Source organism: Brachyhypopomus gauderio, chromosome 10, assembly GCF_052324685.1.
Source record: "Brachyhypopomus gauderio isolate BG-103 chromosome 10, BGAUD_0.2, whole genome shotgun sequence".
Classification (NCBI taxonomy): domain Eukaryota; kingdom Metazoa; phylum Chordata; class Actinopteri; order Gymnotiformes; family Hypopomidae; genus Brachyhypopomus; species Brachyhypopomus gauderio.
This window is the reverse complement of record NC_135220.1, coordinates 19,245,482-19,259,252: the sequence shown is the minus strand read 5'-3', so window position 1 is coordinate 19,259,252 and position 13,771 is coordinate 19,245,482. Positions and strand designations below refer to the sequence as shown.

Sequence of the window (13,771 nt, the reverse complement as noted above, 5' to 3'; positions counted from 1 at the left end):
GCAGGGCTGTACCATGTGGGTGCTACATGGGTTATGTATTACGTGGGTTATGTACCATGTGGACTATGTACCAATGTGGGTTATGTACCACGTTGGTTATGTACCATGTGGACTATGTACCACATGGATTATGTATCACATGGGCTATGGATGTGTGGGCTGCACCATGAACACTTATGGAACACTTATCTTTCTCATGTAAAAAATAACCCTGAAAATAAATTATGTTTGTACGAGCCCTTCATTAAAACTTGGAATTATATAGAATCTTCCCAATTAAAACAAAATTAAGACAATTAAGTTTTCATGAACCAAATGAACCAATGTGCAATGTAGATTTTGAACATTTTGTGCATGGGTGCTTCTGCTAATGTGAATATTATTGGAACAGAAACAGAAGCAGTTCATCTGTGACACTCTTGTTCTCAAACTCTGTTCATCTGAGATTATGTATTGTACCATCCCTATTGAGATTATCCCATGAGATTATGCCATCCTATCTTGACAGCTAATCCTGAATTGTATTCCATTGCCCTATTGACCGCTGCATTTAGCATCACAATTCTCTCATTCAAAATCATTTAGCCTGAGCTCATTTTTGAAGGACATGTCAATACATAGTCCTGCTTTAATCTGAGGGCATTTACATGTCGCCTGAATCATACAGAAACCACAGCCCCTTTTTAAGCATAGTCCTCATATATCAGGGGAAGAAAAGTAATTGCACAAATGATCATAATCTTTAATAAAGCTGTCATCTTAAATACTTGGTTCCAAATTGGTTTGCGGCTGATTACTGCAGGCAAGCCTTTGACATCACTCCGTGCTGCAGGCGCAGTGCGGACGCTTTTGTTTCATGGCCTTTTTTCCTTCGATGTTGTCTTCGGTACGTCAAACGCATGCTCCATGAGCTTAGCAGACGGAGAGACCCAGCCCAGAGCGTTCCACTCGCCGGCCCTGAAAAGCCGCTTCCGTTTGGCAGTGTGTTTCAGGTCATTGTGCGGCTCGTTGGTGCGCTGTGAATTGCTCCTTGGTGAGTTAGAAGGCTGTTGGTTAGATCCGAACAGTTCAAACGCTTTTATACAATTTAGAATTCACTCTGCTGCCAGCATCAGTCAGATCACATCAGTGAAAACAAGTGGGCCAGGTCCACCGGCAGCTCCGTTTGTCCACAACGTCCGCAGACGGACGGTACTTTGGACCACTAGCGGTTCTCTTTTTTGCATTATCTAATGAATCAAAGGCACACTGCCTAAGAAGCGACTTGACAGGTAATTACAGGTAATTACTTGTGGTCTCCTAAAATGGGACGAGTATGGATAGATCAGGCTATAATTCCAACACTGCTCTGCTGCTATGAACACACATCCTTGATTTAAAAGCTGACACTCTGCAGTTTAACTAATTACTGTTTCTGAGTACAGACCCAAAACAATAAAAAACTACACTATCCGATTTCTTCATGGGTTTCAGTGTAGGTACATTTGGGACAGGATAACCTGTAATAAATCATGCTTCAAATTGTGCATATCAACTCTACCCATCATGTGGGTTTCTCCAATCAGAACGGCTGAACAATTTCAGCCGGTACTTCAGAGAAAGATGCTTGCTGGCCACACAGACCACGTTTGTCCTGATCCACTGCCAGTCCTCTACCTGAGTTCTGTCAGAAATCACCTGCATTGCTACATCAAGCTGTTAACAGCTATTAGTACTCGGGGCTTCGTGTTTCCTCAACACAGCGTCGATTGTGTTGTATCCTGACTACTCTCTCTGATACACACCCTCTCACACAATATCCCTGAGACACACACTCTCTGTGACAAACACACCATCCCTGAGACACACACTGTCCCTGAGACACACACACTGCCACTGTCTCTCTCATGCACTCACTCAATCACACTCTGTGGCTGTTTTTTTCAGTCCCCATGCACACACATGGACGCTGTCTCTGTCTCCCTCTAGGAAGGCACTGCGTGTGTGGTGTGAGTTGCAGAGTTCCAGCCTCTGTGTTTCCCCTGGCGCCCCCCCCAGGCCTTAGCAGCAGCTGCGCTCCGTGTCTCTGTGGAGCTCTGGTGTCCCGGCAACACACGCCCGGCAACACACGCCCGGCAACACATGCCCTCTTCTCAGACGCACTCCACCCAGACTCTGGCAACATGCACTCATGATCACTACAGTACACACACACAAAAAAACAGTCACTCAAAACATGAGCTCCATACACACAAATGCAGATACAAACACACACAATGGAAAAATCCCTGTCTGTAGATCCAGACCTCCACATTTATATCCACTAAGAGCTCTACTTAAAAAACTCTGCACAATCTATCACTCTTACTTGCTCTCTCTCTTTCTCTTACACTCTCTCTCTCTCTTTCTGGCTCTCTCTCCATCTCTGTTCCTCTCTGTCTATTCCTCACGATTTTTAATCATCGGCTCATAGACAGTGGTATCTGTTATAATCAGGCAGTGAAAGCTCCTTCCGATGGACTGCCCTGTTGTGTTGTGTGTGTGTGTCCCAAGCCCAGTCCCAAAGCCCCAGAGCCCCAGCACACACACACACACACACACACACACACACACAGCAGGGTTGTGCTCCAGTGCTCTGCTGCGATAAGCGCAGCGGACTGCAGCAGAAGCACACACACACACACACACACACACACACACACACACACACACACACACACACACACACACACACACACACACACACACACACACACACACACACACAAACACACTATCTATATATTCCCATCCTGCAGGTCAGAGCCACTGCTAAACAGGACACACATATCCATTTCATCTAGCCGACCCGATGCCGGCGGCCTCTTATCCTGTGACCCTGTGTGTGTGTGTGTGTGTGTGTGTGTGTGTGTGTGTGTGTGTGTGTGTGTGTGTGTGTGTGTATGTGTGTGTGTGTATGCATGCTTGCGTGGGCAACCATGTGTGTGTATGTGTGCGTTTGGGTTTGATATCTCTTCCACTAAGACCACTTCCTCCTTCAGTCCTAACCAATGAAGTGCATGTCCTGCCTTACAATTCAATTAATCTGTCAGACCTCCCTGACAGAACACCTGGTGGAGGGAAACATGTAATCAGGCTGCAATTTCAAAAGAACTGATTTACATTTCAGTGAGATATCCTGCGCATGGTGCCATTTTACTGTGAGGTCAAAGGGCAGAAGCAGCGACCTCTCACTGAACATATGAAGCTTAGCTACATTTTATGATGCATGTATTCCAAACACACAGAAAACACTTATGGATATTCAGCAATATATGAACATCCAGAGAAGCACTCAAGTCAGACACAGACAGAGGGAACCGTCTAAGCAGGTGTTTGTCACAGTCAGCAACCAGCAGTTGTCCAAGAACCTTTGCTGGTGATTACAGAACAACACCAAAAGAACTGCAAACGTTGTCATACGTGTGTGTGTGTGTGTGTGTGTCTGTGTGTGTGTGTGTGATTACATGAGGGGTTATGTAGGTTTCTGTCAAATGTCATACGTGTGTGTTTACATGTGGGTGTATGTAGGTTTCTGTCAAACGTTGTCAAACGTGTATGTGTGTATGTTTGTGTGTGTGCGCTTACATGTGGGTGTACGTAGGTTTCTGTCAAACATCATACAACGTGTGTGTGTGTGTGTGTGTGTGTGTGTGTGTGTGTGTGTGTGTGTGTGTGTGTGTGTGTGTGTGTGTGTGTGCGTATGTTTATGTGTGGGTGTACATAGGTTTCTAAAACTACTGTGTTCGATTGTCACTCTTCTACAGTATTCTAAGTGGACTGAGTACTCTTGAATCAGTAAGTTCTGTTGTTTTGGCAAATGTTTAGTGGCATGTGACTGAGTTATCAAACGTTTGTGTGTGTGTGTGTGTGTGTGTGTGTGTGTGTGTGTGTGTGTGTGTGTGTTCGCGTGCTTGTGTGCGTGTGTGTGGCTAAAAGCACGAGAAAGAAAAATAAATCCTATATATTGTGCTTGTCTCAGTATTTGTGATCTACAGTGTTACATGAAGGAAAGAAAGATTTCTTTCAATGTGATTGTAAGGATATATCCTTGGATGAAAGCATGTTGTGGTCTGGTGTGGTATGTATGTGTCTGTGTGTGTCTGCATGTAGGTGGATGCAAATGTGAAAGACTGCATATGTTCTGTGGTGTCTTCACAGACACAGCTCAGCTGTACTTGAAAGCGGAATATAATGAAGCTTTTGAAAAATCCAATAATCCAGTTTGCCACTTATGCGTCTTTTTTTGCTTTTGTTACCACCATCCCCTTCTCTCACTCTGTTTCATCTGTTTCTCTGTCTCTTGTTCTCGTTGTCTATCTGTCTCTTGTTCTCGCTGTCTGTCTGTCTCTTGTTCTCACTGTCTGTCTATCTCTTTCTGTGGGCAGGACAGCTGCAGATGAGTGCTGGCCCCGTGCCCTGCTCCTCCGTAGAGAGTAAAGCTCCTCTGATTGGGGTCTGGGTGACAGAGCAGCGATACAACCCACCCTCTCATCCTCACACTTCCTCCATTAGAGCTCCTCCTTGTTGCACCTCCCACCCCGCCTGGCCCTCGGAGTGGCCGTCTGCCGAAACTGCTCCAGAGGGACCTGCCTGAAACAGAGGCGATGATCGTTTCCCACAGACGTCTGGAGAGGAACTGAGAGCAAAGCCCCTCTATGCCTTGCACTCTGCTAGCGTTAGCCACTTTCTCCAGCAGTGGCTCAGCGCTAACCCTGTCAGGCTAACCGAGCCAGAGTCTGACAGCACGTAGAAGACAAAAGCAAGGGCAACGGGGTGGGTGGAGCCCCAGCCAGACAGCTTCAACTCCACCCTCCAGGTGAGACAGCCTCGCCTCCACCCTCCAGGTGAGACAGCTTCAACTCCACCCTCCAGGTGAGACAGCCTCGCCTCCACCCTCCAGGTGAGACAGCTTCAACTCCACCCTCCAGGTGAGACAGCCTCGCCTCCACCCTCCAGGTGAGACAGCTTCACCTCCACCCTCCAGGTGAGTCAGCCTCGCCTCCACCCTCCAGGTGTGACAGCTTCAACTCCACCCTCCAGGTGTGACAGCATCGCCTCCACCCTCCAGGTGAGACAGCTTCAACTCCACCCTCCAGGTGAGACAGCTTCAACTCCACCCTCCAGGTGAGTCAGCCTCGCCTCCACCCTCCAGGTGTGACAGCTTCAACTCCACCCTCCAGGTGTGACAGCATCGCCTCCACCCTCCAGGTGAGACAGCTTCAACTCCACCCTCCAGGTGAGACAGCTTCAACTCCACCCTCCAGGTGAGACAGCCTCGCCTCCACCCTCCAGGTGAGTCAGCCTCGCCTCCACCCTCCAGGTGAGACAGCTTCAACTCCACCCTCCAGGTGAGACAGCATCGCCTCCACCCTCCAGGTGAGACAGCCTCAACTCCACCCTCCAGGTGAGTCAGCCTTGCCTCCACCCTCCAGGTGAGACAGCTTCAACTCCACCCTCCAGGTGAGACAGCCTCGCTCTTCACTGCAGCAGGGGCCACTCGTGCGAGCGTTTGCAGCGCCATGGGGGGAGATTCGCTCCCGCCAGGCCGAGAGTGCTTCACTGCTATTTCATCGTCTTTATGTCAGGCGTAAGGGAAAACGAAGGCTGCCATGTTGAATCAGTGCTACAGCTGGCTCCTGTCAAGCAGCCCTTGATGTTGAAGGTGTGCAGAGTCTTTTCTTCTGCCAGTACTAGAGATGCAAATGTGAGGGGGTGGGGGGGTCGTAGGAGGGGCACCACGAGTGTAGGCGTCTCGTTCTTTCTTTTCCATTAAATAACATTTAATTATATTCTTTCACCTCACCTTTTTCTGAATGCTGTTTTAGAACTCTCAAGTCCCCTGGTTAAAATATTCACAATGACATTTCAAACAGATGGGAGCCAATACTGAATGGGCACATTTTCTTACTTTAATTTCTGACAGTTAAGAAGAGCGAAAAGATTTCAACGTGCCCGAAACGGTTCGGTAATGTTCATTCAACATAAAGACAATGACAATGGCACTCCGAGAAGTGCATTTCCAGGGCCACCTTCCCATGTGTGCCCACGAGCATGTGGTGAAATTGACCATTATCTCCCTTTAAAGTTAATCTCACAGAAATACCATTCAGCATGCTCTGCTCCACACGGCCACTCTGCAAACAGCCCCTCTCGTGCGATCTCCTCTCCAAAGCGGCTTCACGTCACCGCTGACCTTTCGGCATGTGATTACCCTCTTCATCCTCTCCCATCCATTATTAATCACTTTACAGGCTGCGAGACAACAGGCCTCTGTTTGTTTTCTTCTTCATCGTCTCCTAATTATCATCGGCTAATGGCCCGGCCTTCCCACCCCTCCGATTTAATTAGCACTCCAAAGTGGGAGAGCGGTGCAAATGTTCTCCAGGAGTTCAGGTTAAAGCATCTGCTTTGGATGGAGAGGAAGCTGAGTGCAGCTATTTTTATTGTGCCGAGGCCTTGGTAAACCTCTACAGCTATGAGGTAAACAGCAGAGGAAAGGAGATCTTCCTTGTCAAGAGATTAACCAAAGTCTACGTCAGTGTGGCCTTGAGTCCTGCCGAAACCTCTGGACACTTTTAACTCCTGAAAATGCTTTTAACTGATTCTTACTGCTGAAAAATGCTCGTAAGGCTGTGTTTGGAAACCCTGTCAAATCTGATTCTTTTTTCACAGCTCAGCTAAGCATCTGATCTGCTGCATGAAGTCTAAATAAAGCATGCACAGAAGATATTTCCAGAGATGTGCTTTTCAGTAAATGATCACAAGCTGATGGCATCTGCAAATCTCCACTGAGGTTAAAACAACAGATTCAGATAAGAGTAATGAGCACTGAAGCCTGGAGGAGAACAGCACAAAATATCAGCAAAAGGTTGTCAAAGTCGTCACTGCTCATTTTCACAGTATGCAAAGTTATGCAAAGTGCTGTCAATTCAAATTTCATGGCTGGATCAACTTGGTATTCAGAGTGGCTTTTTAACTGAGATCACTGTGTTTTCACAACACCCTGCAGACACAGCACATGGGCAGTCTGCCATGTGCGCTTAGATACATAAATACAACATCTAATATTTAGTCATTCCAGAGGTAGAGGAACAATTAAATTAAGGATAATGTCAATGTGTTATTGCTTGCAGTGTGACGCCCATCCTTATCTTATATTACAAGAAACCTCACAATTCACACAAGCAAAGATACACACAAATGCATCATCTGCTGCAAAAGAAGGAGCTTGTGTGTGTGTGTGTGTGTGTGTGTGTGTGTGTGTGTGTGTGTGTGTGTGTGTGTGTGTGTGTGTGTGTGTGTGTGTGTGTGTGTGTGTGTGTGTGTGCATGAAAGGTATACTAAAACAAAGCCATGTCAGTATGTATGATTGATCTTTCCTTTCAACATGCAGCCACAGCGTTCCCATGACCTCTGACTCCACGGTTGTGCAAGAAAAACAGTCCAGTCAGTAGCGATGTAAAAAGTAATGAGCACGCCTGAACAATATGCTTCAGAGACATCCAGTCCAAGGTGCAACTACCTATCTGACCACACTGCTCACTCTCATCTGTAACCACCTTTATCCCGTGAGCCGCTGCACCACACCCGTCTTTGCAGACCGGGATCAACCTGTCGCATCCCCAGCCAGCAGAGGAGTCAGAAATTGTCATAACACTCATAACTCGCCATCACTCTTTCACTTTGCATCTGTTGTGCTTTCAGATTGGAGAGAGGCTCCCTTGCATCACTGAGGCGTCATTTTCAGCGAGCTTCTCTCTGTCTTTTGCTCTCCCCGTCACCCCATCCCTCCATCTTCGCGCCTGGAGCCCACACACTGTCTTGCCAGGTCTATAATGAAGTAAATGAGGGAGCCAGTTCCCTAAGCAGGCTGTTCAGAAGCTGCCAGCTGAATGCTGGTCAAAGTTCTCTGAGTCTGCAGAAATACTTTAACGTGCGTGGATCCTGCATAGATACAAATGGAATGTGTGTGTGTGTGTGCGTGTGTGTCTGTGTCTGTGTGTGTGTGTGTGTGTGTGTGTGTGTGTGTGTGTGTGTGTGTGTGTGTGTGTGTGTGTGTGTGTGTGCATATGCAGGTGTATTTGTGTGTATGGCTGTTTTTTTTTCTTCACATAAATCCAAAAACAACAACAACAAAAACATGATTTGAAATAAAATAGTACTTATCATTTATTCATGTTTACAATAGCAAAAATAGATTAAATCGTTAAATCCAAGACAACTATTGCGTCTAATATCAGCCCCTCCTTCATGTAAATTAGCACCACTCGGTGGTAGAAACATAAACAGCTCAGCCATGCCCTGAATGTTTTCTAGTCATAATCTACAAAACTTATTTCTGTTGTGGAAACTACAGTGCCACCTCATGGGAGCCCTAAACGACTCTTCTTAAGAAACTGTTTTAGAAAACCCATTTGTTTCCATAACATGTAAGTCAATCTGCCTGTAATAAAATAGCAGTATTAATGTATTACTGCAGTCTGTGTTCACACTAATAGTTATTGTTTTCTAAAAGGCCTACTTTGTTGGGGTTTTGTTCATTTTACATTCGGATCATGGCATGTTTCTCAAGATCGGCGGTCTCTTTTTTCTACCTCTTGCGACTTTAAAATTCATATCAGTATTGGATTGAAATTACTGTACGCTATTTATGGAGGTTCGACTAAATGTCAACTGCAGTGCGGCACTGGCATTTTCTTTATATAAAAATACCATTAAGCGATATATGCATGAATATTTCATTCTCGAGTTAAAAGCTATAACAAAGCGGAATTCCATCCCTGGGACACTGAGCAGGTAAACTGTCTAAACCACGAAATTCAATATTCTGCCTTACAGGACCATGAAAAGTCTCAAACAGATCGATGGAACAGAACTAACCCATTTGGCAATAACAACACAAACAGTCTCTAAAAACGACAGCTGTTCCGTACTCAGTAAACATAAAACTGGCTATTAAATACATCTTGTTAACGTTACACCCAAGGAAAAGAATGATGCGGCTCCCCAATATCGAAATATTGTTCTTACCTCGCTTAAACATTATGAAAATGGCGTGACCCTTTGCTGCGAAATCCCGTCAAAATATACGTCTCATATTTGCTCTTCCACTGTAAAAGGCTCCTGCGCGTCGAATATGGCTAAAGTTATATCATTCGTGCTGTCTTCAACCTGCCTGGACTGGGTGGAGATCTGGATCATCTGAAGCAGAAGAACTTGACCCAGGTCTCAGGTAGCAAATAAAATGGGAACCATCCTGAAACGGAAACCTCACAAAATCTTCAGACCCTCGAGGAACATAAATGTGAAAGAGGGATGACTCCGAATGGATCTGAAGATGATGTCCGACACACAGTCCGCTTCCCAAAGCCCCTTCAGTAACTACACACAGATCAGTTATGTGGTTCCGATGCTGCTGAACGTTAGAAGATGTCCGATAGCGTCAAACGACACAGAAACACACGCCAAACTGCGCGACTTGGTCGAGCGCGTCGTACACGTCCAAGAACAAATTCTGATTGGGTTTCTATTAGGGAGGCGCTCCGTCCGGGGGTGCCAGGCTGCCTCTCGGTCAGACGTTTCCCGGGCTGTCAAACACTCTCACCTCCTTAAGTCGCGGAGCTCTACCGAGAGAAGTGAATGAGCCGTAGTTATTTATCCTACTGCATTTCACGTTTTTTTTGTGTTTTGTTTTTTTCTGTCTTTTCCCGAGTCCTAGTCCGGGCGTTTCACTCAGCTCATTACGATGTACTTCAAAAAACAAATAGGAAAAGACATACGATAAAACTGTGTTGTCTCTTTGAGTGTTTTTCTCTTTTAGTGTTCTGTTGTTTTGATGTAGTTTCCATGGAGGAGAGGATGGAGCTCTCGCGCTCGTGCCTACCTGCTCGTGCCTACCTGCTCGTGCCCTCCTCTGACGGTGAAAACAGAAAATGGGCCAGCGGTGATGACTGCCCACGCCATTAAACTTATATAGGATAGTTGTTTTAAAAGTTATTTTATGCCATAATTTCAGTCGCACAGAGTCAAACTGTCGCTTATTACTATAAAATGCCCATAGCTTATATATTTAGCTCTTCCTTATTTATTTAAATAAATTGATTTTAGTTTCAATTATAACGCTCAATTCTAAAACTCATAGTTTATCCACAATAAAAAATCTGTGTCATTTTGGTATATAGGCTACTGGTATATATGATTAGACGTTTAATCACTGCTTTATTGTTCGTTTTTGTGGTCCTCTTATTTAAAGCCCATTGGATTTTTTAGGAGGAAATTATGCCCGGTTCTTTCCTTTAACAATGCTTTGTCATTCTTGACTTCATAAACTCTTGTTAGGGCATAAGATCTCGTCGGACCACTTTGTCCACTTATATGTGTTTTTCATGCAATTGATTTCTGTAATAAGTTAGTGTAAGCATAATAAACAAGGCCTTTCAGTTCATTTGAGACTGCTGCTTTGAACTAAATTTGTGTTGAGAACAATAGATATTCCCAGAGGCTCCGTCCTCTCATTCTGGTGGGAGGGTATGCCAGCAGAGGCGATACATCTGTGTCTGTCTGTGAGCAGACGGGAATGGATAATGTTCCTGCTTGCTGTTCTCTAACAGATATCTGCAACATACACATCTTACTGTCGGTAAAGTACTGGGGTCAGAAATCACAGAGTCCGTTCTAAAAAAAGGCTAGCCAGGACTACATGTCTCTGCATCGATTTCTTCATTTTTGTTAATCAGTTTAGTCGAAGGTAGTTTTGGCATGAAAATGATACTGCCATGATGAAATAATATAGCAAAGCATATGTTTATTTTACATATATTACATAATTAAACAACAATTACACTGAAAGTAATATCAGCCTGAGATCTCAGAGGGCAAATTAAGTGCAAATATATATCCATTAGTGCAGAAATTCCAGAAGAGATGGAGAAGTTCTTCCTATTGTGGAAACACAGGCCATTTAAAGTCTCCAAGGTCTGAGTTATGACTGGTCTGCTTTGTGTAGCTTACCTAACGATCTCTCATTCTCCAGCATTTCCTGAACAGTGGTCTGACTGTGTCTTTATCACAAGGCCCATAATACATTTCACAAATTTACAAATGTCTGATGGTTTGTATTCAAACACTCTGTACTTTACCGCAGAGAGGCTGTTTTGATAACCGGCTTATGAAACATGAAACATTTATGTTGTGTAATGACACAAGAACCATGTTCTTGTATTTTCATTTCTGTTCCTTTAAGCCTTCATAAAGTCACACCTGGTCTATATCTTTCTTATCCACGGTTAGCAAACACAGACGTGCTGGTCATTAGAGTTTATAAGATCTCACCCACATGAGCAAGCACCAAAGCTCTAGAGCTGTATGATGTGTGTGGTGAGACTCATTAGTGCAAACTTCACAATCAAGTGAATTCATTGTGCTGAAAGAAAGATCTCTTGGTAAATTAAACCGCATGCCTGCGTGATTGATTGAATATACATAAATTGATTGTTTGAGAAGAAGGGCAAGACAACAGCAGGAGCACGAACATGGATTCAAAACAACGTTGCATGTGGAGGAGCCGTGACCCTCTTGCTGGTTCTCCCTGGGGGTCTAATTGACAGACGAGCGGCACAAGTCGTCTCAGATGAATAGGAACACTTACCTTGGTCCTCCACCATAGCACTGACACACTCTTTAATACCAGGTTGACATTGTGTTATGAATGTCCCAACTTTCCAGGCATTCATTTTGACATTCATTCTGACTTCTTTTTAATATGCCTGTGTATAAATGCTGTAGTGTCACAGTAATGCTGTGTGTTGTAGATGTAAAGGTTAATGCCTGATTTATATTTAAGTTACATAAGGTCTGTAGAGACCCATTACTAAGCAAATAAACAGACAAATGTAATTTGGCGTGTGTCTGAACAATTTCTTGTGTATTCCATAGAGAAGGCAAGGCAAGTGCATTTATAAAGCACCTTTCATACACAACAGCAATGCTAAGTGCTTCTGGAGAACAGGACTGTTTTGTACAGGGATTACTGAGTTAGCTGGATTGGATTGTTGATGATATGACATGATCCTGGACTTTTCCGTTTTTAGAAGCTGTAATTAGGCTTGTTGCCAGCACAAGCCCTTGATCTCAAACTAGCTCAGGAGCAAGATTGTTCAATGTAAACAAGATTACATCACAGATTTAGACATGTTTTCTCTCAGCTGTGGCCACTCCATTGCTTTGGGAACAACACACTGAGATTGTGACACAATTGTATTAACATGCAGAACGTTTGTAGCACATAATGTATGTTACGAGATTGCTGATAGCATTTGGTAAATGCAAATCAAAAGGCAGCATTTTAGTTGGGATGAAACTGTATTTTAAAAGTATAATGAGGCCACACAATAAAACAGTTTGGCACAGTTGTGTCTTGACAATAAAGCAGCCAATGTATTGATTAGCAAACCTTCACAATGGTGTACACAGAGGTTGCGGGAAATTAGCCTAAAGAGTGTTGGGTGCTGAGAAATCGGAAAGGTGTTGCTCTCAAAAAGAATTTATTAGATCTCATTATCATATTTAGAGTGCAGACTACTAAAGTGGGCTTTTACTCCACCATGGGCAAAGTTAAATTATACATGACTTTGAACATTTGAACACTGGCATAACAGTTTGCTGTTTTGTTGAGAATTCCCTAATGCAGATTAAAAGAAGCCATAAAGCAGATTTTGTTTAAAGAAGGCATTTTCCCAGCATGTATTTCATAACTAACATTAAATGAAAAATCACCACTGTTAAAGTAAAACAACACTTGAACATTTTCTTTTTAGCTTTTCATTCATCCTCTTAGCTGTGACATCGGAAAAATAAAACAAAAAAAATTCTACAGCAGAAATTAATCCAACCATAAAAACACATATGCATTTAATTTACCAGCTGCTTTCTGCAACCCTTCTTTTTACATCACAGCTGCTTTTGGGATTGTATTTAATGGTTAGTATGATTAACTTCTGCCTTACACTCTTAGTTGTGGCCCTGCAGCTGATAAAGGTCTGAGGTTTTTGTCTCAACATTTGTCTCAACAACATGCTGATGCTGACTTTGAGTTTCTATTTTTATTCATTTTTCCATCAAGACCGGAGTTCTGATTTCTCAAACAACCTAATCTGGCCATTGTAATGAAGTTGACAATTATGCAAAACAAAAATACACACACTAACCTGTTTGGATTTATTATCAGATCTAGTATGTGCCAGGTTATGCTGTACTGGATATGAACAAAATAACAGGTGGTTAGGTATGTTGTCTAGGTGGTTTGTATTGTAATATTGGCTGGTGGACCAATATAGGTATATGCAGGGAACTATTTAACTTTTTAATAGTTATTCAATACGTTTTCAATTAGAAAGGTGTTTCACTGTAATAAAATAATGTTCTTTTGTTCAACAGTTTAATTCCCAAGGCGATTAATCTCCTCAACCAGACCTCAGAAAATTCATTACAACTGACAGTAACAACCTTCAATTGACTTATAGGCACCCGGAGAGTCTATAAAGCTAACAGACACATGCCTTGTTTCATATACATTTTAAGGATAATTGGCAACTAGTATGTAAATATTAGGAAATATATATATTTCATAGACTTTCTACTGCACATGTTTACTTTAATAACACCCACAGCTGCTAGTGGTTATTGCATTGCTGAAATGACTAATGCTGTATCTGCACAGAACATCTTATACATGTTAGCTCATGGACGTGTC

General features: G+C 43.6%; 1 protein-coding gene across 1 annotated transcript in view; it reads right to left on the bottom strand.

The window, feature by feature from the left end:
- The window catches only part of rtn4rl1a (reticulon 4 receptor-like 1a), a 101,972-nt gene extending 92,050 nt beyond the window's left edge, over positions 1–9,922 (bottom strand). The window contains exon 1 of the mRNA XM_077020322.1: positions 9,052–9,922. Coding sequence (XP_076876437.1) covers positions 9,052–9,064 — 13 coding nt within the window. The 5' untranslated portion in view covers positions 9,065–9,922. The remainder of the gene's footprint in view (positions 1–9,051) is intronic.
- Positions 9,923–13,771: the final 3,849 nt, after the last annotated feature.